This window comes from Rhea americana, unplaced genomic scaffold (assembly GCF_003343005.1).
Source record: "Rhea americana isolate MKP2758 unplaced genomic scaffold, rheAme1 scaffold_66, whole genome shotgun sequence".
Lineage (NCBI taxonomy): Eukaryota > Metazoa > Chordata > Aves > Rheiformes > Rheidae > Rhea > Rhea americana.
In genome coordinates, this window is record NW_028186823.1 from 103,969 (window position 1) to 131,876 (window position 27,908).

The following is a 27,908-nucleotide window of genomic DNA, read 5'->3' on the forward strand; positions in this document are numbered from 1 at the left end:
GCCAGGGAGGCCGGCGGCAGCAGCAGCCAGCAGCGGGCGGCGCGGTGCTGAGCGCCCGGCGGCGGCGGCCCCCGCCATGGATTGCAGCCTCCTCCGGACCCTCGTGAGCCGATACGTGAGTACCAGCCGCCCGGCCGGGACGGCTCCCTCCGGCGCTGCCCTGCCCGCGCCGGCAGCTGCGGCGTGCCGGGGAGCGCCGCCTTGCAGCGGGGCAGGCGGGCTCCAGGGCTCTTCCGTGGAGTCGTTTCGGTCGAGCTGCGTTTTCTGGAATTGTCCAGTTTAAATGCCCTGACGAATTCAGAAGAACTCATTTTATTCTGTTTTGTAGATGCGCGTGATAAGGCTCAAATGCACGAGACGCGGGTTATTTGCGGGAAAGTGAGTTGATCCTCCTATCTAGATGGATGGGGGAAAACATACTGACCAAAGAGTATCTATGGAGGAGCAAATTAGGAGTGCGTTAGAGTGCATGCAAGTGTAGGTAGTGTAGTGAGCTGGTCTCACCCCCGGTGAGTGTTGTTAAATCTAGCTTTATTGAACTGGCAACCAACCCTCAGAACCGTGGTCTCAGTAACAGCATTTGCCAGTTTAAATGCAGAAGTATGTAGTACAAGGCACAGGGATTGCCAATAAAAATGGGAAGCTGTGAACTGGTACTTTGAGTGTGGAAGAGGAAATTCAAAATAGATAAGAGGTAGCATTAGTAAGARATAATGGGGTTTTCCTGCGTGGGAAAGGTAGATGCATTTGGTACAAGTACTGCAGGTCATGAGACTTTCACACTCTGTTCCAACAAAAGTGAACGTGCTTAGTTTTGTGCACATCAGGGTGATCYTCACGTAACTTAGGCTGAAATTTTGCACTTACATGGAAAGGAAGAAGAATTTCAGTGGTGGAAAAACAACTGTAGAGTGTTTTTTTTATTATTAGAATGTTTTATAGGGTAAGGAGAGAACGGAGAGGTGAATCCTGAAAGTAGCTGTATTTACAGATCCTTAGAGAGCAACCTTAAGAAGAAGAATACCCAAATATGATGAGGTATAAGAACATCAAAAAATCTGTGTTGGATAGGCTAAGCCCAGGTGGATGGTGCTGAGCTCTAGACACAGACAGGATATGTTTGGAAGTAATCTGGCTGYGCTGATTTAAGTATAGGATTTGGTTTAAGACTTTTTTTTTTTTTTTTTGGCACGTATCTGGAGCCTTTTCAAATAGCCCCAAAATTGTAGTGTTTCTAATGTACACAAAATATGCTGATGTCTCTAAATCTCTTCTTTGCATAACACTTGCTAAACTGTTTTCCAAAGTAAACTTAAGTGTAAGCATCAAATATGATTAAATCAGCTTGAGAACATAGTGTGTTGGGTGATGACAAACTGCAAACTGAAAGTTGTCCTGTGTTGATGAGTGTAAGTTAGCAGTCTAAAACCTATACGAAACATTCTTATATCCCATGTGAGAAAATGTTGCCCAAAGTGCAACACAGAAAGTACTGTGCTTTTGGAAATACGAACAAGTGCTCTCTGTAAAGTTGTCTAGCTGTTCTGGGTTGCCGTGTATGTTTTCACCTGTTTATTCTTTCTTTTGCATTTCTTTCTCAGTTGTCTAGTTTGGTTACTTAATTTTAAACTTCTTGCAAATAAAGCATTTTCTGGAAAAAAGTTATGAGTTCTGAGTAAATTCAGGGTTGTCATTTCGGTAAGGTTACTAAGATCTGGCAAGAATGTGGTTTTTTTCTGGTGTGTGTGTGTGTGTGTGTGTGTGTGGGGGGGTGTCCCCAACCCCCTATGGCTCAACTATTTTTATAGAGCTACAGCAGTAAAAATGAAAACGAGCATTCTGAATTCAGGGCCTGAAACAGACTGTCTTGAAGGAGCAGCAGATGCAAGTCAGCAGTGTTTTACCATAGTTGTTCACGCAAAGCTATATGCAAAGCAGAGGTGCTTTAGTGTAGATGTGCTTGCCTCTTTGGAGGCTGCTTTTTAATTGGGGAGACCAAGGCAGTGATTCTTGTCCAGGAGAGTCAGAGGGGATGGATAGATCTTACGCTTGTATCTGAATGAATAAACCTAAGCCTGGATTTAGTGGAAATATGTACAGAGGAAATCCTGCAGTTGAGGTCCTAGGGCTGTGAATTTCTGTTCTCCAATCTTGTCCTGGACTTGTTGAACCACAGCTGTTTCCCAGAGCAGAGTGACCCCTGGATTATCATCAGAACCCTTAAAACAGTATTAACTCTTGGCTGAATGCAAGGTGGAGGCGTAGTTGAGGTAACTTGGAGCTCTTAGCAAGCATATGATGTGATCTCAGGCTAGTAAGTGGTTGTTCTGCATTGTATGAATGGGAGCTTCTAATGTGATAGTCTGCAAGAGTTCTGCCTGATGTCTCCTCCTCTGTGCCCCCCARTGTATTGTTAGGGCATAAGTTAAATATCAGTGTTCCTCTTTGACTCTGTGGAGGTGGAAGTCTCCCCTCATTACTGTTCTTACAGTCACTATCTCGAAGTAATGCAAAGTACTGCAATTTTCCAAGGCGCTGTGGAATAACTGTTTGGGTGCTGTCAGGAAACTGAATTCAGCTTGAATTGGTTAGCATTTTTAAATACTTGTCTGCTGTTCTACCTGCATAGAGCATCTTTCATTTATTTGCATCTTCTAGGCATTTGGAACACTTCAGTGATACCAGTTGGATAGATATTCAGCATGCTAGTCATATTGTAATTCATATCTTTTCCCCAAGAGATGGTATAAGAGCCTCTTAGGACAGAAAGACAATGATAGTTTTTTCTTGTCTATGTTCTAAACTGAAATTCTGTTGTTCTGCAGTGTTTTCCTTATATCCTGCAAATTTTTCTTTCTCACTCTAGCTCCTTTTTTCCTTACCATGGCTGTAGCCTTACACAATTTGTAGGGCTGTTGGTGAAGAATAACTTGCAATACAAATTTTTTTTTTGTTTGTTTGTTTAAAAAATCTTGTTTTCTAACAAAAATCAGTTAACCTGAAGTTAACTGTTTAAGTGCAGTTAACCTCAAGTTCAACGTAGTGTTATAAATGCTTTTAAATCCTTCAGGATGAAGTATGGTGTAAGAATGAAGCAGTAAAACATACAGAATAACAAACACACAGAATAATTTATCAGACCCAATTAAAAAAAATTACAGATTATGATCAAATATTTTAGATGCATCTTTTGAGTAATTAAGCAGAAACATTGCCATACGCAACTTTTTCATTTACCTGGGATCACCGAATCTGAATATTCTTCTTCAATTAAGATAAACAGTACAATTGTCAAAATGTTTAATTAACCTCCCTAAGCAATGGAGATAATTGCCATGTTGGCAAAATAAGAAAATTGTGGTTTTTTTTTTGGGGGGGGGAGGAGTGTGGGGGTATAGGCATAGTATTTGTCACCTACTCTGTTAGGATATAAGCTCTTTTTCTGCGTGTTGTATTTGCATCAGACAATGTGCTGCTCTATCATCTCTTCCTTAGATTGTTTGTGCATTCCCCAGAGGACGTGTGCTACTCCAGGGAGGCCAGCCTCACATTAATTCAGTAGTCCCAAGACTGTGTACTGCCCTCCTGTAAGTGTTRTGCAGGGCCTGTTTGTATCATCAGTGATATGAGAAACTTACTGGCTTAATATTAAGCAATGCCCTACTTAGGAAGGAATTAAGCATCCCATGATAAACTAACTATAAAACAGTAATCTTCTAAGGACACAATCTTAATTATTTGGGACATCGCTTAGATACCATCAAGCATTTTGCTCATATATCTGCAGTTGCATTAGCTTTGTCTGGTAATCCTGAGACTTCTGAAGACCTTCTTAGAGCATGAGCCATCTCTTTGCTATAAAGAACAAGGCATCCAGGTCTTAATACCATATCCTTCATAAAATGAACTTTTTTTTTCCCTTGTATGAAATGTATATACTTTTCTTCAGTTGGGTGTGTGCCCATGGCAGCTATTTGTGGCTAAATGTGGATTTCAGTATGCCTGAAGTTATCTGCTGCTTCAGGCAGTCTGGAAAATGTTGCTCTTAGCATATGTTTGCTTGGACACTAAATGGTCACTAAACATCTTGCAGCCTATGGTGACAGTCTGTTCTGTATTTGTAAGACAGCTGGCCCTGATCAGTAAATGCAGCTGCCCAAGTTGACTGCTTTGGATTGTACAGTGCTACTGAGTCAAAGAACTGTATTACTGAACAGTTTTGCTGCTATTGTGTAGTGTGTTTAAAAATCCTGCCACTTTGTTGCTTCTCCTCTTTCATATTCTATTCTTCAGGACTGCAAACCTGGATGTTAAATATTGGTTGCCTTTGTAACTATCTGTTAATGCATCTAGCAGCAGATACTGCTTCACTTTCAAAAGGAGCAGTAATTTATTMCACTTCAGCTCTTTAGACATTTCTGGTCTGTTAACACTGCAGAACTTTCCARCTCCCCCCTTTCTTTTTTTAAGAAAAGAGAGTAAGGGGTAGAATAAGTCACTTGACAAATGGATGGGKTTTTTTTGTTTTGTTTTGTTTTTTCCACTTTTATAGAAATGAGTTGACTCTAGTCTTAGTTTGAGGTGTTTGATAACCTAATGAAACTTCCTGGTTAGGTAAGTTTTCTTTAGCATGTTTAGTAGTAAACTTTATGGAAGCCTGTAGCTTTTAGTCACTAGTGTAGGCAATGTGTTGTTTCTGTTGGCAGTATAGTTCTAAAACAGCTTTCTAATTAATTTTCTAAGTATTTTACTTGTGTACATAGTCCTAGTAGAAATAAACGAGTATTGAGCTTCAGGTTTGTTGTGTGTYGTTCCACTGCCCCCCATTTTAGGTGGCTTTGATACAAGAAAGGTTGATACTGCTTTTACTTGAAAGTTCGAGAGATTGTAAGCATTACAGCTTTGGAATTATTTGTCTAAAGGAACAGTCCATTCATGAAGAGTTTCAGATGCCCTACTTTTGTCTCTACTTAATTCAGTTGTATGAACTTACATATTTACCTGAAAGCTGGCAAATTATACAGTAGGCTGAAATTGCTATCAAAGTAACATCCTCCCTACCCTCCAACAATTTTTTTTCCTCTCTCCTCCCAGAATAGTAGCTGTAATGGCTGTAACCTCCTCCACTCCCTCTCCCCCCCCCCCCCAGGATCACTGTCACAAAGCTTCTTTTGTCTGAAGTGGATTTTTTTTTTATTATTTATATATATTTTTTTCTCCTTCTTAAAAGCCAGTATGGGCAGAGTGCTTGAGCAACTGAAGAACTGAATTTGTTMCAGTTAGTTCCAGAGCTGAAAGAACAGTAGTATATATCATGCTTAACTTSTGTTCTGACCCCTGTTTTATCTGTAGAGGGGTGTGTGTGTGTGTACTTACTTTTTTCCTTTTTCTCTCCTCTTCCAAATTTGTCCCTTTTTCCTTGYCTGCCTTTCCTGAAAAAGTCTGTACTCGTTCAGGTTATGTGCTAATCCAGGCCACTTTGAGCTTGTTTGCCCTGTAGYGTGGGTATATTTCTATAGATAAAAGTGTAAATATAATACAGATGAGAGTATCCTTTTCCATTCTACTTTCACCTTTTCCTGCACCCATGCTTACTAGTGTACCCTACCTTATTATGCTGTTTAGATGTTTCTTTGTCAGGGTGTCTTTTTAAATACTACTTGCTTCCTAGCTRTCGTTTACAGTAAGTCAAATAGGTTAACTTTTTTTTTTTTTCCTTTCAGGATTATACTTCATCAACATAAAAGGCTTTTAAAGCAAACAGCTTAAATTTAAGTATATTTATATCTTGACTTTCTATCCACAGGCTGTCTTAACTGTACAAAAGTTATCCTCAGTAGGGGCTATACATTTGCATACAGGACACTGGTTAGTATCTTGCATTTCTTAAATGTTTGTATCTTTCTAGGGTATGTAGTCTACTTTTAGTATCTCTTGTAGAAGTCGGTGTGCAGGAGTGAACCACATCTGATTTCAGGAAAACAAATCTTACTGGTTTCTTCTGTGGAGGATTCCAGACCATAGCCCCACCCTCTGCGTGCAGAAGGTGTGGCAGAACACGTTTAAGAGCATGTGTAGCTCTTGGCTTCCTGTTTCCCCTAAATTACTGGTTTGTATCTCTCCTAAATACTTTTTCCCTTGGGAGTGATTCTGTGTGGAGTGATTATGTTTGAGTGCTGCCCTTTGTAATTTTTTCAGCTTATGTTTTAAGAGGCAAAGTTCAAAAGTTTTATTTCCCTCAGAAATTACTACTACTGAACATCAAGTGTGTCTGGCTGAAAGGATTTGACAGTCTTGCAAATCTAACTAGTTCTTGCATATCAATAATGACTCCCTGCCTTCATTCTAGTCCTGTGATGTTCTCTACAGATGTTCTGGTATAGTCAGAGGCTCAAAAACACCCCAGACCTCCAAAAAACCTGACAGAAAGCAGAGGGAGAAGAAATACGGAGAATTATGTGGACTTTGTTCACCTCTCCCCCCCCGTCCCTCCTAAGGTATCAATTAGTTAACTTATACATGGAAGATGTGACTTCATTTGAGAATAAATGTGAAAATGGGACAGCATTACGCAGAAAGAGTACCCTTAGAGGAAGCCAGAGCGCGTATTACAAGCTAGTTGCTATTGACTACACAATATTGCTCATCTACATTCATCAGATACTCTTGGATGATAGAAAACACTTCTTCTGGAGGCTCTAAATTATAGAAGTCTTTCAGTGACTTAAAATAGATCAAGAACTTTTAACCTTGCCATTTTTAGCATCATATATTCTTGTCTTGATCTTTTTCTTGTCTTTGAGACAAGAATTGCACAGTCATTTTTGTCTGTTGACRGCATGCTTTTTTCATTATAATTCTGTACTTAGGCTTTTTCTAGAGCATCACAATACATCAATACTGAAGGCAAGAAGCTTTTTCAAAATCTTTCTTGGGAATGGAAGAAGACAAGGTATGAAGTAGCACATCTATAGCTTAAAATCCCTGCTCACTATTTCTCATTCTTTTTAGCCCCTATCATGCAATAGTAATTGCAACAAGAAAAAGGACAAGGTGAGATATGGTTTTCTTTTAGTATGTGTCTACTTTAAAAAGTAGACTCATACTAATGAAACACATTTACTTGTCAGCCCAGTTACTGGCTAAAGGTACCACTGTAACACTAAAAGGCTTCACAAAAAARTACCATGACTGACTCCTATTTGTGCTGTCAAGATAGGGATAACAGATTTGTATAATCTAACTAGGTTTAAATGTGACTAGAAAGCTGAGAARTTTTTTTGCTTAATATTTACAACCTGACTGACAGTGAGCTGCCTCCTCCATGTCATGTGCTGAGCAGATGTTTAGCACCTGTTATGCAACTGGATTTGACTTTGCTATGTGAGTGGGGTGTGTGTGTTTTTTACAAAATAGGTTGACTCCTCAAAGTCTCTTAGTCAATTACAATTTTTGGAGTAATGCTTCTTATTCCATTGGTTAACTATTACACAGGATAACATAGTATTTCTATTTGTATAATTGCCAAGAGATGTTTCAACTGAAGCTCATCCAGAACTGTGAAGCAGAATGACACTGGAATACTATTATCTCCTTTGCTGTAATTGCCATGGCAACAACTGCAGGTAGACAAGGCAAACCAAGGATCATTTTTGTGTATGAGACAAACACCAGTTTTTCTCCCCCTCTCTTCACCCCATAATGACTCTGAAAAGCATGYGATAAAAAAAATTTGCTCTAAATCAACTTGGAAGTTTTCTTTAATTTAACTTTGATAGTCAACATTTGCAAAATTAGAATTATTTGTGATATTACACTTAAAATGCACTCCTTCTAGAAAGAAGCTGGCAGCCTAACCTGGATTATTCTGGGAGGATGATGAGATGAGCCAGCAGTTAGGGAGCTTGTCTGGAATGAAGAAAATCTGTTTAATTCAATATTTCTTTACAGAATTCATGGAAGACTATGGGTTGATAATTTGAGCCCAGATTCTTCCTTGTCAGGTACCTAGGTATTTCTCAGTATTTGGACATGAATTTCTCTGTGCTTCTTGCCTTCTAACAGGGATGAGAGCTCTTCTGTGGAGAGAAGTTGTAAGGGTAGTTTAAGGCTTTGAGGTAATCAAAATCAKAGGAAGAATAGCAGGTGAAGATAGGAATACAGTATCTGTGTCTTTTTTCCCTTGGCTGCTTAATGTTATTCTGTGTTCCTTTTCCTGCCACCAATTTTCTTCTTGTTCCTCCATCTGCTTACGTGCACACACATTCACTCGCATGTGTGTGCACATGGGCACTCTGAAATTGTGCATAATTTACTCAGCAATGTCAAGAAYTATGTCAAGATTTGTCAGGGATCCGGGTGTGTAATGGTAATAAAAGCTTCATCTAAGCTGTTCCGAAGTCTGTTTACTAAAGTATACTGTGTGACTGTGATGTTCTTATTTATTTATTTATTTTCTTCCCCCTTTTTGGTAGCTACTACAAACAAGAATCTTAAGAATTGGGAATGAATATAAGCAGATCTCACAGAAGCACTTTTATGTGAATTTTGCTGTTCCCTGTAGACTTATTTTCCCTTTTGGAAATGTGAGACTAGTTAATTTGTTTCCTTCATTAATCATTAAACTTGTATAGATACAAAGAGGGAGGAGGAGGCAGCAAAACGAGTGTTTCTCGGTGGCACCGACTAATCTCTTTACTTCAGTCAAAAAGAGGATTTCATCTAACCTATTTTAAATGGAGGATTAAGGACAATTAGGTTCTTCCTCTACATCATTACTAAGATAGAATGTCATGAAATCCTCTGAAATGCACATTCACTAGAGCGTCAGTGAAGTTCTGCAAAACTAGTGATAACAAACAAAATAGAGGTTATATGCAGAAAAAGCAACTTTGTGTAGGGAGTACTTAATGTGGAATGAATTCTGTAGATAAATTGGGGGGAGGAAGGGATGAACTGAACTGTTCAGTCGGTACCTTTTCGTCTCTAACATTTCTAATTTACATCGTGAAGTGGGCAAGGAGATGAACTGAAATGGATTTCTTGAACTGCACGTTGTTAATGCAAGTCAGATAACACACTTAGCACTTTACATAGCCCTTCATCTTTTCAAAGTACTATTAATGAGTTGTTTGTACAAGCGATTATTGTACTTAAATACAAATACTGGTATCAATTATCTCTGCTTGTATGACTATTTATATGTGGCACATAATGAATATAAATGCCYTCTCTTGAGGTGAATTTGAATCAGAAGCAGCATTTGATAACTAATATTAAACCTCTATACTTGACAAGAGATCATTACAGAATAAAAACATGCAAATTCTAGCATTAGCAAAACATAAGATTGTAGGAAATGCACGAAAGATGCAGAATAGCAAYTAATATGAAGTTTCTTATTTACCTAATTTATTCTTTTATGTAACCAAACTTTTTCAAAATATGATACAGCTGATTTATTTTCACGAAGTGTGACTTGCTTTGCAAGTACATGGCAAAGCAGCCAAGATGATATTTGAATGACACTTGCCTCTGAGAAATTGCTTTTGCAGTCACAACTCTAACAATTGAAAATTGCTTTCCAGTAGTTATATTTTCTTTAGTTTTTTTTCTTACAGAGCAATAGTTTAGATGGTCCAATCTCATCTTATTTTTGGATGATAATACTACCTGAAAAAGGATGGTCCAGAAAAAGCTGCAGTCAATTTATTTAATTTTATTTGTGAGGCCATTTGGAGTGGGTCTTTTGGCCCACACTGGAATAAATAGCTTTGAGTCCCTAAAGCCCAACACTCCGTTTATTCAGGGAATGCTAATTTTAAGGAAACTTGTGGCCTCCTCTTAGGATATATCCTATGTCATTTGTTTGCATAGACTTTAGCTTGACACTATGCCTGTGCGCACATATATCTTCAGATGTTGTTTTAATCCTCGTAACTTTTGGGCTATAGTTATGGTTTGAGCTGCATGGATGGGCCCTGAATCAAGCTCAACTGGTAAGTAAAGGAAATTTTTGGCTAAATTTTGGGAAGAATATGGCAAATGAGGAGGAAATGGGTTGTTGGAAAAGTCGACGTAACGTATTGCTTGTTCTGTTACTTCTGTTATCTCTTTTCAGACAGAAGACATTATTTAAAATGAAGCAGTGCCATAAAAGCTTTTATAAACCAAGCTGCCATTTAATCTTACTTATAAAAATGTGCCTAGGTAGAAACAGCACTCTTTCATTATGTGAAATGTGATATATATGAGATAGCATACTGCAAAGTTAAGCTCAGAGCAGTTTATTGACTAAATCATAACTAAAAGAATAATTAACTATTTTGCTGATTTTTAGCAAAAATGTAAATAAGCTCAGACTTGGCATTTTGCTTTGAAAAAAATTCCTTTTATTATAAGCAAATCTAAGTTACATAATGTTAGTGCTTTTCATCGTTCTAACTTCCAGCATTTTCCCTGTAAACATGGAATGTACTGAAATGCCATTCATTGGTGTTCCCTATGTGACAAAGTAGTTGCGACACCTTCTTACCAACTCTGTTTCTCTCTTTGATTCATAGTAGAATTACATGGAATCACAGAATTGGTAAGGTTGGAAGGGACCTCTGGAGATCATCTAGTCCAACCCCCCTACTCAAGCAGGGTCACCTACAGCATGTTAGACAGGGTTGCATCCAGGTGGGCCTTGAAGATCTCCACAGAAGGAGACTCCACAACCTCTCTGGGCAACCTGGTCCAGTGCTCCGTCACTCTCACAGGGAAGAAATTCCCCCTCACGCTCAGGCGGAACTTCCTGTGCTTCAATTTCTGCCCATTGCCTCTTGTCCTGTCACATGGGACAACTGAAAAGAGTTTATCCCCATCCCCTTGACACCCTCCCCTCAGGTCCTTATCCACATCAGTAAGATCCCCCCTCAGTCTTCTCTTCTCCAGGCTAAACAGGCCCAGCTCTCGCAGCCGTTCCTCATAGGGCAGATGCTCCAGCCCTCTGATCATCTTTGTAGCTCTGCACTGGGCTCTCTGCAGTAGCTCCATGTCTCTGTTGTCCTGGGGAGCCCAGAACTGGACACAGTACTCGAGATGAGGCCTCCCCAGGGCTGAGTAGCAGGGCAGGATCACCTCCCGTGACCTGCTGGCAACAGTCTTCCTAATGCACCCCAGGAGACCATTGGCTTTCTTGGCCACAAGGGCACATTGCTGGCTCRTGGTYRRCTTGTCATCCACCAGCACTCCCAGGTCCTTCTCTGCRGAGCTGCTCTCCAGCAKGTCAGCCCCCAGCTTGYACTGGTGCATGGRGTTATTTYTCCCTAGGTGCAGGACTCTGCACTTGACCGTGTTGAACCTCATGAGGTTCCTCTGCCCAGTTCTCCAGCCTGTCCAGGTCTGAATGGCAGCATGGCCTTTGGGTGTATCAACCACTCCTCCCAGCTTGGTATCATCAGCAAAYTTGCTGAGGAAGCACTCAGCATGAATGGTGAGTATGGGCTTAAAATGAGTGGGGTGGTGTTTTTTTTTTGTTTGTTTCTTTTTTAAAAGAAAACCTTTGAGCAGCAGAATCATTGCTGAATAGCTTAACAGATCTAACTCTCTGATTTTTCTTTTTAAAAAAAAAACTCTACAGGAATGTCTTCTATACAATAGGTATCGCCACTTGAGAAATACATGGCTGATCTTTAACATTGTGAGATGGGGAATGGTTAAAGTAAAATAGTGTTTAAGAACCATATAATTGTCCGAGCGCAYATTCCCTGCCTTTACAAGGAACTACTAAATTCTTCTCATTTACATTTTAAGGTGAAAAAAGCTGCAAGGATCACAACTTTAGTTGTCAGTGATGAAGTATAGTTAATCTCTAAAATGGTGTTAGCTGACAGTTAAGTATTCAGGGTTGTCAGGTGGCTTAGTTTGGCAGGATACTCCTGTGTATTGGCAGTTGGAGTGRAGAAGTAAAAGGAAAATGGAAAAAAGCTCCATTCTCAGTCCTTAACTGCTTGCTCACTTTCATGTGCTGGATGAGTATGTGGACTTCTTGACACTGTCAGTTTTTGTCTGACATTAGGAGGCTAAACTTTCATATGTAATGGCTCTAATTACATAGAAATAAAAGGAAAGCATCAGATGTTATCGTGAAGCAGTGTGCTGTGAACACAGGCAAGTAAAAACGTAGTTTTATGAAAGGTGATCCAGAATGCAGTTTTACATATCCTGTCTCTTTCAGCCCAGGAGCTCTTAAACTTGCAATGTTTGTTTTGTGAAAGGAAGGTTTCAGCCTGTCCTTTCCTATATAAGGAGTGAGAAGACTACCTTGAACGTTTCAACTTACGGTACTAGTAGTATCACCTGGAACTTGCTTAAAGTGCTTGTAGTGCACTTTAATAGTGCACATATTATATAATCACTTTGAGGATAGACTAATGTTGGGCATGTAGAACTAAATATCAGTATCCCTTGCCATTTTCCTGCTGGTAATACATTGGAAGGTGTTTTAACTGAAAATAATAGTACTTTTGCACAAGCTACTGCATTTTTGTCTGTTAAAAATGATGACAAAAGCCAGACAAGGTTTAGTTAAGCCATGGCTGAAGTYGAGTCATGAGTTGAGACAATTGCAAATAATTTCAACCCTTTTAGGCTAGTAAGAGACTGTAAAATTGGCTTTTCTGCTTGTTTTCTCCCCTCCTCTCCTGTGTCAGACCACTTAATTCTGCTTATAATGTCTCTGTTGCTGTAGATCAGCAGCTGCCTGGTATGTGGCTTCTGGACTGATCTTTGAAGAATGTTATGACAGGGGAAAGTGCCACTGAACTCTTCACATTCAAATACACATCTGGATCTTGGAGATGCACAGTGGAGAAGCAGAAATATGATCTTTACAGCCCCTTGACTACTGGACAGGAAATTTTCTGCCTGATACTAGGCAATTTGATAAGCACAGGAGTGGAAAGGAATGAATGACTGTGGCATTGCTTCTGGCTGCAGGCAGTCACATCATGTCATTTCTTCCATAAGCTGATTGAAGTTGTGGTCTGGGCTTTTCTTCACTTTGTCATGGTATATAGAAAATAAGACCAAAACAGAGCTGTTGTGCAGCTATATGAGCCTGCCTATAACTTTTGTAATTTTTGATGAAGGGGTGTCAAAAGAAGGTTTGGTAGTAGAGAGAGATTTACTCTTTCTTTCCCATTATATTTTGAATGTRCTGTTAGGTTGTTGATGGTAGCTTCTGTTTTACTTACCTTTGTGTGACAGCCCACTGAGCAATGAGTATATGAGAGTGTATTCCTAAGAAGATAACTAGTACTCTGTGTTTGAAGCTGAAATGGATAAAGTAGCGACAAGTTTCAGTTTGAGGGAACTAGTGTTGTCAACTGCTGAAAAATTCTGGAGTTTTAGATAGTGCTTCTGACTGGTATACAGTGACTTTCCAAGGAGATCACCTGTAAGTCAAGATTGATTTGGCAAGTTGCTGGTACCTGTGAAGTTCTGACTTGCTTTGTAGGTAGCATCTAGCATCAGAAGCAGGTAATTGGGAGGTGAGAGGGAGACAAGTCTTCTGGTTAGTTATGCAATTGTAACATTTATGGAAGAGGAGAAGAGTTTGGAGACTACATGTTAGAAGGAACACTGATGTCTTTTGTTTCTGTGGATTTCTCTTTATGTGTAATCAATAAACCAGGGAATAACCCTAGCCCTCCCTCCCCAGACTAACCTCATGATGTGCCTTGTCTTGTACTTGTCATATGTTGAGTCATACATCGTTTGACCTTCCTGAAGCTTTAAGTGCAGTTGAAGTATAATGACTTTAGGGAAAGTGGAGCAGCCATTGTATACTTTGCATTTCCTCCCACGTCTACATTAGAACATCTTTTATTGAGAAGAGAATACTAGCCAGCACTGTAATCTCCTGTTAAAATTGTGAAAGTCTATACCATCTTTAACCCTTTCATAATCATCTGTAGGAGATAAGCAAAGAAAGCTTTTGCTTTAGTGCCAAGGCCAGCACCTAATGCTTCAAAATCAAGGTTGTCTTTGTACTGATACAAGATGCGTTTCAGTGAGGCTATTTAGTATTTCCTTATTTTATCCTGAAAAGAATTATTTACTCATYTCAAAATTTATGAGGGGTAAATGGGCACAGAATGACGTAAGCAGGATTTCATAACCTGTAAGTGGTAACATCTCTCTCAGTGRAATATAGCCAGTATCTGTATCATTGAATGAGTTGCTCAGCTCTTTTGATGGTTGAGAACAACAACAGGGTAAATTGAGTCATAGAAGCCTTGATTAGAAGGGACCTCTAAAAGTCGACCAGTGCAGCCTGCTTGAGGCAAAATGATTGTCAACACTCAATCAGATCAGCCATTTTTTTGTCCAGTAGTTCGTTTGTAGGTGGTTTGCAGGTCAGCTGTGTATCCAAGTGTAAGGGGGGAGATACAATCCACACTTTCCATGAATCAAACAAATATCCCCTTCTTCTCAGTGTTAATGGAAAAAAAACCCAATTCCTGTAATCTCCATGCTTCCCATTATTTTCTTTAGATGCTCAGTTYTCAATAAGAATATGAGACAATCCCCCCTCCATTAGCTGCATTCTGTTTTCAGTGCCTTTTGTTTAAATTCAGCATGTTAAAGCATGTTTAACCTATGCAGGATACTGATAGTTCACTGTGTGTAGATTGGCACTCTCAAATAAGGTACTTCGTCATCTTATTTCTCAGACTGTGATTGCAATTCTTAAGTTTTTTTTCCAAAGTGAATATGAAAAAAATCCTGTTTGAGGTACTTTTTTAAAGAATCTATATTGACTTCTCATTAGGTAGTTTAGCAATTTTATATTACTCTTCTGCTTATGACTATTTATGACTCACAGCTTTGAAACTATTTGCCTGCAGTATTCAGCAGCTGCTGACATGTATTCTAAATTACATGTGTACACAGGAGTTGTTTCAGATTCTCTAGTATGAAAATTGGTTTACTGATTTTTCAGATAGTCTGACAGAATTACAAGTGTTTTGTTGCCTCTGTCCCCYGTCTTTTGCCAAGCTATGTGATCAATTTTTATGGAGTTAAAGAGCATGAAGTGTCTTCAAAGTAGTCTGGAGAKATCCTTTTCAACCTACATTCTCTTATAATTTGAAGATGAGAACTGACTTCTGCCTAATGTTAACCTAAAGAAGAAAATGCTCTCTTGCTTCTTTTGCAGCCGTCTTGGTTTTCTTTTCTGCCCAGTGGTAATAAGACATCCTGTTTTAAAACAGGCTCCGTGAGTAAAGCTATGTAGCGTCTCAAAGTGATAACCTACAGACTCCGTTGGTTATGAAGCACTAATTACACTGCTTGGTGTATTTGTTCGTTTGTCACTTTTTGCTGCCTCTAATTGCACATATAGTTGTTCCTAAACACTTTTCCATCAAAAGCACGGTTTTTCAAACTGCTATGTGATTTAAGATGACTGATACACGTTCATTAGTTCAACTAGCGTATCTTAGGAAGCATTCACCTTTGCAAATGGTGTGGTACTGCCAACTAGGCAAGGAAGGAGCTCTGAAAGGGGAGCTTTTCTGCTAGAGTCAAAAGAGGTAAAAATGCACATGGCTTTTGTGTGTATATATATATATATATATATAAAAAAAACTTAATTTGTAAACTGCTGATGTATAAGTGTGACCTGAGAGAGGCTGGAAATGAAAAACCACTAGGCTAATTAGTAACAAATGGTGTGAAAATTCGTGTGCTGTTGGGACTTAGGCTCACCAGTCTCAGCTTCTGTGACAAAGTAGTTGCATCACTGTAAAACACTGACTGGGCACGAACATGTCCTGAGAGGTTTTTCTGGAACTGCAGTTGAGTTTTAAAGCTGTATGTTTTTTGATTTGGGGAGTGTGGGAATGATAGCAAGAGGGTAGAAAATAGTAGCACAACTCTGGATGTCCATGTTAACAGACTTATTTTTATGGCAATGGGAATGAATAAATATTGGATCACACTAATGAGCTGTAAGCTGTTCCTGAAAGACTTCTCTGCATTAGGAATCTGACTAAGCATTCTGGAGAAGTTCTGGAGATTTAAGTTGAATCAAAGACTGAAGATAAACTGAGACAGGAAGTGATATATGAAAGTACCCCTTGATCTCAGTATACCTGATTTATGTCTTCTCACAGGAGTTTTAGGGAATGTTAATGCAGTGGATTTCTATTGCTGTTTTTAAAATAGCAAAGAGAGAAAGAAGGTGAAAGAATATTCCACAGAATAGAGGGAGTCCTTGGCTGAGAGAAGGTCAAACACTTTATCATGTGCTTTAAGTCATGTGTTGCATCTTTCTGCAGTTTCTGAGCTAGTGGCTGAGGGAGAACAAGCTATAAATACTTTCCTGTTCTCTGCTTCTGTGGTCAGTCAATTGAAGCTTGCTAGAACTCGTTTATAGAACTTGGCCGCTATATGGGCAAATTAAACCTGCTGCTGATGGAGTTTGGCAACAGGCGCAAACTGAAACAGGAAATTTCATCTGAGCATAAGAAAACTTTGTTCTGAGGGTGATTGAACACTGCAGCAGATGGCCCTGAGAGGTTATGAAGTCTCTATCTTGGAGACACTCAAAAGCTAACTGGACATGGTCCTGGGCAGCCAGCTGCAGCTGACCCCACTTGAGCAGAGAGATTGGACCAGATGATCTCTGAGGTACCTTCCAGCCTCGGCTCTTCTGTGATTACCCTGGCCTTACAGGGAGGATGCCTCGTTCCATTCCTAAAAATTTGAAATCAGTCTGTCTCATCTGATCCTCAGCTGATATAAATCAGCTCTTCCTGTGTGGTGAGCCGTATCCAGGACAGAATAAACTGATCCTTACTCCTTTGAGGAGCCAACTGCATTTGGCCCTTGGAAAAATATAGCTAATAAAATGTGCTATTGCTGTTAGCTCCCTCAAACTGAGCTATATGATTGAAAGGATTATGCCATAGTGAGTTACTAAATATATTATTCATGCATGACACTCTTATATTAAACAGAAAAACACAATCAGCCATCTCCAGTAATAAGAGTCCCTTCTATTCACAGACATCAGTGCTTGTTGCTTTGAGGTATGGTTATACTACTACAGACAGGGCAACTATTTAAAAATCTTAAAACAATCTAAAACGATACACTTAACGTAATGCTGTAGCATCCCTTCTTTGATGGGGTGGGAGACTGAAGCTAATGCATTATTTTAAAACYTTTGCTTCCAGTATAATCTTATGGGTTATGTGGATGTTGCACACTTAAATTTTTCTTTCTGAAGGTATATGCTGCTAGCAGAGTGACATGCTTCTGTTGGGTACAGAACATTGGTAAATACTTAAGTTTTTCTAGGTTTATAACATACATTGATGGCAAGCTGTTTGAGGGAGACAGTTGATCGCATTGTTGCTTCACTTGAGAAAAGGTGGATTTTCCCCCCCCCCCCTTAGTTTAGATGGTGATAAATGGTCCATTTAATGGAGAGCTACTTGACACACGTTGACCTCCAAGCAAGGCGTTAAGATGTAATTATGTGCCTCCTGTGTGGCTGCTTCATGTCCTGGAAAGAATCTTCAGTGAAAGTCAGCTATCAGCTCTGTTTGCGTCTCCTGGCTGTAGTCCGCTTGCCAGCAGTTTTTAAATGTTCTAAATGTAGGGTTTTCTTATTTCTAATGCATAAGTTATGTGCAGTGTTCCTTGCGAAGATGCCAGAACAGCCATATACTAAATATTTAATAAGAGTAGTAAAGATTTCTTGCTCTCAACAGACTGAAGTCCAGATCTAAAGGAARTGAAATAGTCTTCCTAAGTTATTTATGAAATGCTGCACATAACAAGATTGGGTTTGTTTGGTTTATGGTACATAGATGGCAGGAGTAACTTCCGCAGTTCAGTTAAAACATAAATGGTGTAGATGAGTTTTAAGCATAAYAAAAATCTAAGTGATCCCATTATTACGACCTAGTTGAGGGTGATATGTCATCATCCAAGATGGTAGTTCTAGTACAAGTTGGATATTAGAAATTTATCTCATTATTCTGTGCTTCAGCTGACTCAATTTTAGGAGAACTTGCTTGGTAATCATGTTTGGAAGGCGTGATTTGTTTGAAAGTCTTAATGGTAGAACTGTCATTTGATTTTAAGAAGATGGTATCAGCCACCCAGTATCAGGCCTTGATGTCTGCGATTCAGTGTCAGACATGCAGTGTCTCTTGTGAACATGGATTTCGCTTTTGATTTACTCCTGTTTAGAGATATACAAAAAGGGTTATTGATAACTTCTAGTCTAAAACTTAAATGGAAATGGAAAATGTATAAAGCAAGCATATAGCTGAACAGGGTAGAGCACTCTCCTCTTTTGCATATTTTCTTCCTCCTTATGCAAATGCAAATTGGTTGAGGCTAGAGAAGGATTGATAGAAATGAGTAAGATTTATAAAGTAAAGGGGACCAAAGGTGTGATGAAAGCACAGTGTCCTCAGCACTGTCTTCAGATGAGAGACAGAAGTAGAAGCTGCTGGATGCTTCATTGTCTGAGATGCTGCTTACTCATTCCCGTTCCTCACTGTTGCTGTTCCAGTTCTGTTGTATGGAATGAAAAAAAGATTGGTGCTAAATTTGAGAAGAAACRTGAAAGCTTTGTGAGAAGGTAAGATTATCTGCGTCTTACAGCAGAGGGCTGGCCATTGAGGAGGTAGCTGTCTGCTGGGAACATACTGCTTGCCAGCATAGCCCTTCACTTAGGGGCTTCTGTTCCTTCTGTCCCACAGCGCTCTCTTTGGGGWTAACAAGTCTATACTGCAAAACAAAGTCTCTGCTTAGGGTGGGAGATGTGTACTGAGATGTTCTGTATCCAACTCACTGCAGGTTTTTACATGCAATCGTTATCTGGTGAGAAGTCACTGTAGTGCTTATAGCGTTAAAAGGAGGGATGATCAAGATTACCCTGAGGAGAAGGCATTGTTCCTGTCAGGTACAGTCCTTAAGTAAGAACCTTGAATGCACTTTTTCATACCTTAACTCTGTGATTTCCATTCTTGCTTGTTATATTTGAAACAGGACTATAACTTTTTTTTTTAATGTTAGAGTGTCTTGAGTGAAAGCACATTATTGCTCTTAAAAAATACATGAAYATGTCTAGCAGCTTTCACATAAATTCTCCAAATCCCCTTTTTGGCAAAGGAAGAGAGATAGAGATATCCCGTGAAGCTGAACTTTCATGGGTGTCCTTTAAAAATTAACTCCTGCATTACATTGCATCCCAGTGGGATTTCATTACTGTCTACCTTTTGCTTTCCTCTAAAACAAACCCAGTCTAAAGCCATTAGAGTGCATACGTACATCTGGCTCTCTGTTTTCCACTCCTGGGCRAGTGAGCTTTCAAAAAAGTGGTTCTGAATGTGAACGTTATACTGCTCTTAAAAGAAGTATTACCATGTCTAAAAGTGCTAATAGTTATTCTGCTCTATTATGAGAGCCGGATATTGTCCTATTTTGGGTAAAAACAAGATGATAAACCTAACGGCAAAGATTTTTTCTTACCTTGTACTGTATCACCAGTCCTAATCAATGAAATTTGAAATGATAACATTTCATAGTGTTCAGATATTTCTGTATGTCTTATGTTGTTAGCTTTAAAAATCTACAGTAATCTGCTGTAGAATATGTGCTTAAGTAGTGGATATTATTAGATGCAAGGAATATGATGACATCAAACTATCCTCTTTTTGTGGTGATAATTCCTCAGTGGAAGATGCATTAAAGCAGCCTTTGCCAATGGTGTGCAGTCTTTCTGGCAACTATTGATCTCCCTTGGGGTGACCAAAATAGAGCCTACTAGTTAACTTTCTGACACAATATTAGCATGCGCACAACGGCTATTGTTTGGCCTGGAAAAAAGCTACCGGACTTGGTAGATTTTGGGGGTTTGTTTTTTGTTTTTCTATTCTGAACCATCTTACAGAATAGACTTACTTGACTGCTTATTTTAAGCTGTCTCTTTTGGGAAAAAATATAACTACTCTTTCATGGAAAACTGTATTCTAGGTATTAAAGGCTTAGATGTCCAGAGGAGGAAGCGAAATGTGACTAAAACAAAGATGCATCACTATTCAAAGTCTCTGTATTTCTCCTTTGAGTTTTACTGCCTTTCCTCTCTCCCTTACTTGAGTGCACTGCTKCTTGTGCCTGTGAAATGATTTGGCCTTAGGCCCAGTTTTGTGTGTGTTGTGTGGGGGGGCATTATGATATCTCCCATCTCTTCTGCAGAAAAAGTAAAAAGCTTAACAACCACTCAACCAGTTTCAACTTGGTATCTGGTTGAATGAGTTTTCCTGATACCATCTCTGAGCTTCTGGGAAATCTATTTCTTTCCTAGATTTCATGCTCAAGAGCCTTTTACAAACAAGTGTTCAGTTCTTTGCTATCCTTTGTGTTTTCGGACCTTCTCTGGAAACATTTTAGCATACTCTGCTCTTAGCTTGCTCTTTGTAGGAAGGCTCATTATTTCCTGCAGGTTGGAGATAAAAACAGTCTTATGCATGAACTTTCCTATGCAGGATCTTCTTCAAAGCCCATATGCTGCTTGGTAAGCTAACAGCAGAATTGATCCAAGTTCAGCTTTAAAGTGGTCTGCACCCCCTTTGCCAAGGTGTAAGTGTTAATTCTGAGTATTAAAGTAATGAAGTACTAAAATGGGACTGGCTTTAGGGAAAACTGTGTGATTGTTTCACGAGACCAAGCCAAAGATGAATTCCTGCAGTTTTCCTCTGAATATAAACAAATGTAGTAACTTCAGAGTGTTATGACTGAGTATCTCTCTCTCTCTTTTTTTTTTTTTTTTTTTTTTTTTGCGGAGCTTTTCCTTTTTGTAAGGAGACTGATGTGAGTGAGAGATACTCTGTAAAATAATATCTTTAAGTACTATTTTTGTTCTATTTAATTCCTTGAAATTAGGAGAGGGGATAATTGCTATGTTTAGCTTTCTGATTAAAAACCGATGCCCTAAAGACAGAGTTGTGTAAGTAGGCTCTTCTAAACTGAYTGACAATCAGTGAGCTATATTTTCCATTGAAAGATAAGCTAGAAACACATTCTCCACTGAGCAAGCTTCTTGTGGAAGGCTGTAAGACTCTAGAATACTTCTGGTTGGTTGCAGATGTATGCGAATATTTATGTTTTCCTGTAATAACTCTTTCCATGCTTATGGTGGCCTAATATGGCTAAGGGCCATACACTTACCCAATTCTGATATTAATAAGAACAAATTTCATTGAAAAGTGACAGGCAAGTGAAGAGCAGCAATGTGRTATGGAGAAGAAGGGGAGAGAGCAGAAATTTTAGCAACTTAAAACATTTAGTTATTGTGTGTGTGTGAGGGCAAATCTTCTTTAATTTTGTGTTTTTGACCATTTAGACAGATGGCTAAACTGGAATAATGGCAGATTTGTTATGTGTTAATCATCAAGTTTAGGTGTGGATTGACTAATCCCAAAAGATTGCTTACACTCAGTTCCATAGGTGGTTTAGCAGGGTACTTGTATTGCAGGGTACTTTACTCCCTGCATGAAGAGAAGTCTTCCTGATCCTGAGGAATCTGAGTGATACTGTGAATTAAGAAGTATAAACGACCAAGTAGTTAAGAAGCAAGTATTGTTGTTCTGGTAGTTTCTGTAGAAGTCCCTGAAGACAGCTCTTGCAGGAGAGGATGATTGAAGGATGCCTCCCTGATGAGCGCGCTGTAAAATGTTTTGTGTTCTCTTGATTAGCAGTGTTGCTGTGCTACACAGCAGTAACATCACTGTTTTATTTTTGTGGGGGTTTTTTTGTTTGTTTTTAAACCCTACAGGAAATACTCGTTAATATCTAAGCAGCTGTTACCAGTATCTCTGAAGTGCTGTATCTATAACACTGATGTTTAGAGTAATAGGACTCTTGGTCTGATATTAATGCAGTGAAGATGAGAATAAATGGAGGAGGAAAAACATGTTGCCTGCTTAAAGAAATATGAAATATTTTTAAAATTCAAAGTTTCATATTTCCTTCTTTTTGTATCTTCTAAATGTGATGTGTTGTAGCACACATCACTTGGGAGAAGATAAATTGACTCAGGTATGGTTAAACTGTTTGAATGTATGTGGATAATCTGTTCAGTATTTTTTGGCACAAACTGCCCCTTACACAGCATTGCACTACTCAAAACTTTTTTTTTTTTTTTTACAATGTTGTGGGGATTTATTCTCTAATTATTGAGTAGTGAAGCATGTAAACATTACTGTACTTTATTTAAAAAAAATCATTTCTTCAGGGTAGACATGCTTCAGGATGTGTGTATAATACAATATATAATACTCCTCCTGTTTGCATATTGGAAGCTTTTATGTTTTAATGCATCCTCTATGCTGCTGTTATACACTGTGAGTAAGCTTCATGCTCTCAGTTATTGACTTGGCTTTCTAATGTCTTATGGAATGGTCTTTTCGTTGTATATGTTCTCCAGTAGAGAGACTACCTGTAAAGCATCCTTCCTTCTAACAGAGCTGATGACACTAGTATTGTATGCCATTTGACCGTGCTTCAAGGTGGAAAAAATGTTCTTACTCTTCATCTAGTCTTCTGGGTTATGACTGAGAAAACTGATCTGTGAGCATCTCTATGCATTCAGTTCAAAACTAAACAGTTARGTTACTAAATCTAGCTGTAGCTCATCTTCCAACTTAACCTGACCTTGAATAACCTGTGAACTTCAGTGTGAACTTTAGATGTTGAGCATCTCTCCTTAATGTTTATGCCTTCACAGAAGAAGGAAATGGAGTTAATAGGAAACACCCTACTTTTAGCTTCTGCATACCTTTAGTCTTAAATATCACCTGAATAGTGCTCCTGTTAAGTGTTTTTTTTTTTAAAAGGTGTTTCTTCATGAAACGTATGTTAACAAGTCAATGGAAATCGTATCTTGACTGCTACTGTAAGAGCTAGGAATCTAGAAAGATGCATGTCTGATGGGGATCTGGAAGTGTTCAGAGCCTGATGTTTGTAGTTTGCTTATGTGTGTGAGGAAATACCAGGCTAGGGAGAGGCAATAAACAGGAGAAAAGTGTTCTTTCATGGGAGTAATGCCAGACATATTTGAAGATACAGAATATTGTACACAGAGGGCTTCAGCCAGATGAACAAGGAGTAAAAAATACAGTTAGCAACATTGCATTGTTATTAATGTGAGTCTTGAATTTTGGAAAGAGTGTCTCATTGGTTCACCAGTGGAAATAAGCATGGTACAGATGTGAAGCTGTCAGGTGCATTMCTTGTTGGAAGAAGCCTACATTCTTACTCAAAATTGTATAGCTTTCAGTTTGAGAATCTCACATGAATAAAATGTTCTTACATGATCTGGATTGCTATTTCTTTACTTTTTCTTTCAAAGCTGAAAACATGGACTTAATTCCAGAACAAGTTGCTCAGTAGAACAACCTGATTCAGTGGTTTAAACACAGAAGTCTTGTAAACTTTGCTCTTTTTTCTTCTAATTCTAAGCTATTGCAGATATATACAATAGCCTGTTCCTAAAATAACATACAGGGAAATATTTGTCATGCTAACAGTGTAAACTAATTAATTCAACAATGCGTGAGTATATTTTTTTAACTCCATGTGGCAAGTAAACATTCTTCCTTTTATTTGTTGAGATTTTTTTGCTTAAGTACATGAAAGTTCCTGAATTTTTCAGGTAAGCCAAGCTCAAGCCACCAAGAACTAACCAAGCATTCTCAGTTTAATCTGGCATCCAATTTAGAATACCAGAGAACAATTTGTACAGGTTTTAACCCTTGAGCTTAAATGGCAGAATATTAAGATGAAGTGTCACATCAGGTCATCTGAGCCTCTTAAAGCTGAAAGATGGGGGCTGCAGCAGATTTTTTTTTTTCCCCTACCTGAAAAGTTGGTGAATCAGATGACTAAAAGAACAAACTGTTAGACATTTAGTTTGCAATTATGAAGCAGGTAATTTTGTAACAAAACAAGAAAATTAAACTTCTTCATTTTGGTGCTTCTGTTCTGTTGCATAATTTGAACTGTGTAATAAGAAGATGGCTGTTCATCTACTTGGTTCTCCAGATAAGCCATACATACCTGATAGCAATTGGATACGTAATTAAAGTTTTTTTTTTTTCCTTGTTCGTTTGTTTGTTTTAAAAACCCTCAAGTTTATAGGGCTGCTTTGTTGGAGATCTTAGTACTTCACTCACTTAATCCATTAAGGAATTTTTCTAATGCTGACCTTGGGAGAGCGGTTAGATCAGTTCTGAGCATACATGAAGATTTGCCAAGGAGGGTATTTTTCAGGTCTAGTGAACAGAGTTGTCTGTGTTCCCAGTTTTGGGTGATTCTTTCAGCAATCCTGAAACTCTCAGGGTGCCTGTTTCACTTAAGTACTTCTCTCTTTATTTCATAGTGTGAAAGCTGAATTTCAGTGTGGTTAAGCAACTTGGTCAAACCAGTGGCAAGAGTGAGAACTAGAATTTACCTAGCAAATCCAGTCTATTGTCAATGTGTGTTAACAAAAGTGATTAACTAAAATGAAGGTGTTAATCTTCAACACCATCTGTTCTGCAGAATGCGATGGTTTGTCCCTTGACAGGATTGATGGAAGAAGTGGTCCTTTGTGCTACAGGGCTGGTAAAGGAGTGATGGTGACAAAAGGACTATGGAATTACTTGCCCATTACCACTTTTTACTACCTGACTTTCCTTTTTTAATTGAAAAAAAGAAAACATGAAAGAGCAGAGGAGTGAAGTTTGATTGTATTCTCAACTCAGGGAATGTATTGTGCTGCATCCACAACTTCCTTAAGGGAAGCTAGTAAATAGTCATTACAGGAAACTTCTAAAATTCAGATTAGTGCTGATAATGTCTCTTAAATACAGGCTTAGGAGAAAACAGATGCATCCGTGTGCCTAATGTTTTAAAGTGATTTTTCAGCTGTGTTTTGAGCTGAGCTTTGGATCAGCTGCAAGTAATTTCATTTTTGCTCTTGCTCTTTACCACTTGYGTATTTTTAAAAAGGGGAGGTGAAATACACAGCTCAGGTTTAGGATGTCTACTTTTGGTTTACAGCATTTGAAAACATAAATAATGTGATATTTTAGTCACGGTAATAGATCTATGTATGAAAACACCTAATCTCATGTGTTTCTGGAGATTTCAATATGTATTTGAACATGAACAAAGAAGGGAAGTACAACCCAAATATCAAATAGCCACTACGTACTCAAATTATCCATGTTTTGGCTACAGTCAGCTTGTAATACACTTTTTAAGCTGTCATGTAAAGCAATGCTTAACAAAAATGTATTGGGCTGTGAATAAATACTTGAATTCATACAATTGTTTTCTTAAAATAAATGGAAATACTCTTTCCAAAGGGAGATCATGGTGTTTTGTTTCTCAAATATTGACTCACACTTCAAGAGTTTGAATCTGTTTARTTAGATAATTTTCTTCAAATGTATCCTATTAATGTGTTACATGTACTACAGAGTCTTGCTATACAACATCTGGTTATCTTAAATTATGAAGCTATTTCTATAAGCAAACAAGTGGTGAAAACAATCCTACCTGGAATTTCATTTTCATTAATTTTCATCATAGCTCACTGAACTTCAGCATCAGTTATTACTAGTTTTAAAGCTGTGCCCAATCACATGTATGAGTAGTCCTAAAAAATAAAAATAAATTTTAAGATTTAACTGTAAGTAATTGGATTTACTGCCCCTTCTGAAGGGAATGTTGTGTCCACACTAAGATCTTAGCACATCACATAAGTGTGGTGCATATTTAAGGAGATAGATTAATGTTAACAAAGTTGATATTCATTCTGAGACTACTTATGTCTGAAAAGTCCCTTCCGGGTGTCATTTAGAAGTTTGTGTGTTTTCTTCTCACTGTTGCAGGGAGGTAACTCTAACAGTGGCACTGAAAAGCCATAACATTATTTCAAAGATTGATATGGCAAAAGATGACAAATGGTGTCTGCCTTTTCCAGACACTGTTTCTCTGTGTAGCTGTTCCACTTTATTGAGGAAGTGATACCCAAGGTGCCACTGATTTGGTCACACGGCATGTACAAGGCTTTCTCCTTGTCCCCTCTCCTCCAAGGGAAGACACGGGTCTTCCCTTGCCAAATTCTAGTCCATTTGTAAGAAATCTACATTGCAATAACATTGAATAACAATGTTTAATGCATTAAAACAGTAAGTGAATCCTCGTATACAGCTAGTTATTAATGAAAAAGGCAAAGCAGTATGTACCATCTCTTCCCCCTTAAAGTGTAATACCTGGTTGTTTGACATGAAGGTCTCTGCTAATGCCCTGTACCTGGAAGAAGAAATACCTTAATTCATGGAAAGGTCTATCCCATTGTACTTCAAAAGGATGTAAATATCTGTGCTATTCTAAAATTGAGGGTTGTATATGATTGCTTCTTAAACTTTATTAGCAATTTTAAAATGTTGAAAGAGAACCCTTATCATGATTAACTAAATTTTTTTAACAGCATACCTAGTAGGCTCTTTGCTACTGATGCTGGTTCTTCAAAAAAAAATAAAAATAAATCCAGAGGCCTCTAAACTCTTGGGAAAAATCATCCATAAAGCAAGCTAAATTAAAACTTATTCTCAGTCTTTCTAGAAGCAAAGGCTATATAGCTTTGACAAGAAAATGAGCATACTGTAATCTGTCTTTATTAGCGTAATAGAAAGCTATTCTATGCTCTACTTGGTTTCATGCTATTAAGAAAAGGCTGCCACATTATATTACTTAGTTTCTGAGCTGTGACTTAATCTTCACCCTTCAAGCAGGCCAAATTCAGCGATCTGATGCCCACTACATTATTTCATATTCAAAAGTCAGAAGAAGTGACAGTGTAGCTGCAGGTTATAAAACTGGCATCTCAAGGCTATGGAACAAAAAACATCAAGAGATTTTTTTCCAGCTTGTGAGCTACATCAAAAATACTTAATAGAATTGAAGTATTGTACTGCAGTTAGATGTGATAATAAATGGGTCATCACTATTTTGCTGTGTGTAAACATTTAAATGGAAATGTACATCTAAATATGTAGAAACCGTATCCAGCCCAGAATCTGAGCAGCAATTAGCTGGAAACTGAAATATTGTAAGGGGAGGTTATTAGACGTTTGCCCTATTCTTACTCTTCCTTAGATATTTGGTTATGCCTGCTGTTAGTGTAGCTGGTTATATGCCTGACCATTGTTCTAGCAAAGCCTAGCTTTCTCTAGAGTGATATGCTAAGACCTACTGAGAGTGGTTATAGTAATGCTATGCTCTTAGTAATTTCAAGACTAACTAAAACTTCAAATGGACGTTAAATGAGAGAGGGAAGTGCAGTGGCTCACTCTTCTARAGAGAAGGGTTAAGAAATGATGATAGAAAAGGGACATAGAAGGAAAAATCTTAAACAGCAGCTGAAATCAAGTTAAAGGCACATCTCTTTCAGGTTTTTCAAGTGTCCTGAGAAACAGCTTAATAATACTAGAGAGGATGACTTTAGCATGCTCAGTCCTGGTCTGCTGCTGTGGAGACAATGAAGCGGTTGGTTAATGAGAGAAGTTTGGCTGAGAAGGAGCTGCCACAGAGCAGCTAAATAAAGGTGTATTGAGCTGTTTTCTCTCCCTGTAGCTCCTAAAGGGTTTGAATGGCTTTTTGATGAAAAATTACTGGAAAGTGTATGAGGAGGGAATTAATTGGCAGGTAAATCAAAAGCGCAGGGATTCCTTTTAAGTCCTAGGAATTGGAGATGCACTTTACCTGTTGTCAAAATTAGCTGCAATAAACTGTAAAAGAATACTAGATTCATCTTCATAATTGGGCTTTCTTCATATTATTAAAAC

At 38.4% G+C, this 27,908-nt stretch overlaps 1 protein-coding gene across 5 annotated transcripts in view; it reads left to right on the plus strand.

Moving 5' to 3' along the window:
- Positions 1–6: 6 nt before the first annotated feature.
- ATP11A (ATPase phospholipid transporting 11A) overlaps positions 7–27,908 on the plus strand; it is a 140,284-nt gene continuing 112,382 nt past the window's right edge. For all 5 annotated transcript variants that reach the window (XM_085320856.1, XM_085320855.1, XM_085320858.1 and 2 more), the window contains exon 1: positions 7–115. In XM_085320856.1, coding sequence (XP_085176982.1) covers positions 77–115 — 39 coding nt within the window. In that variant the 5' untranslated portion in view covers positions 7–76. The remainder of the gene's footprint in view (positions 116–27,908) is intronic.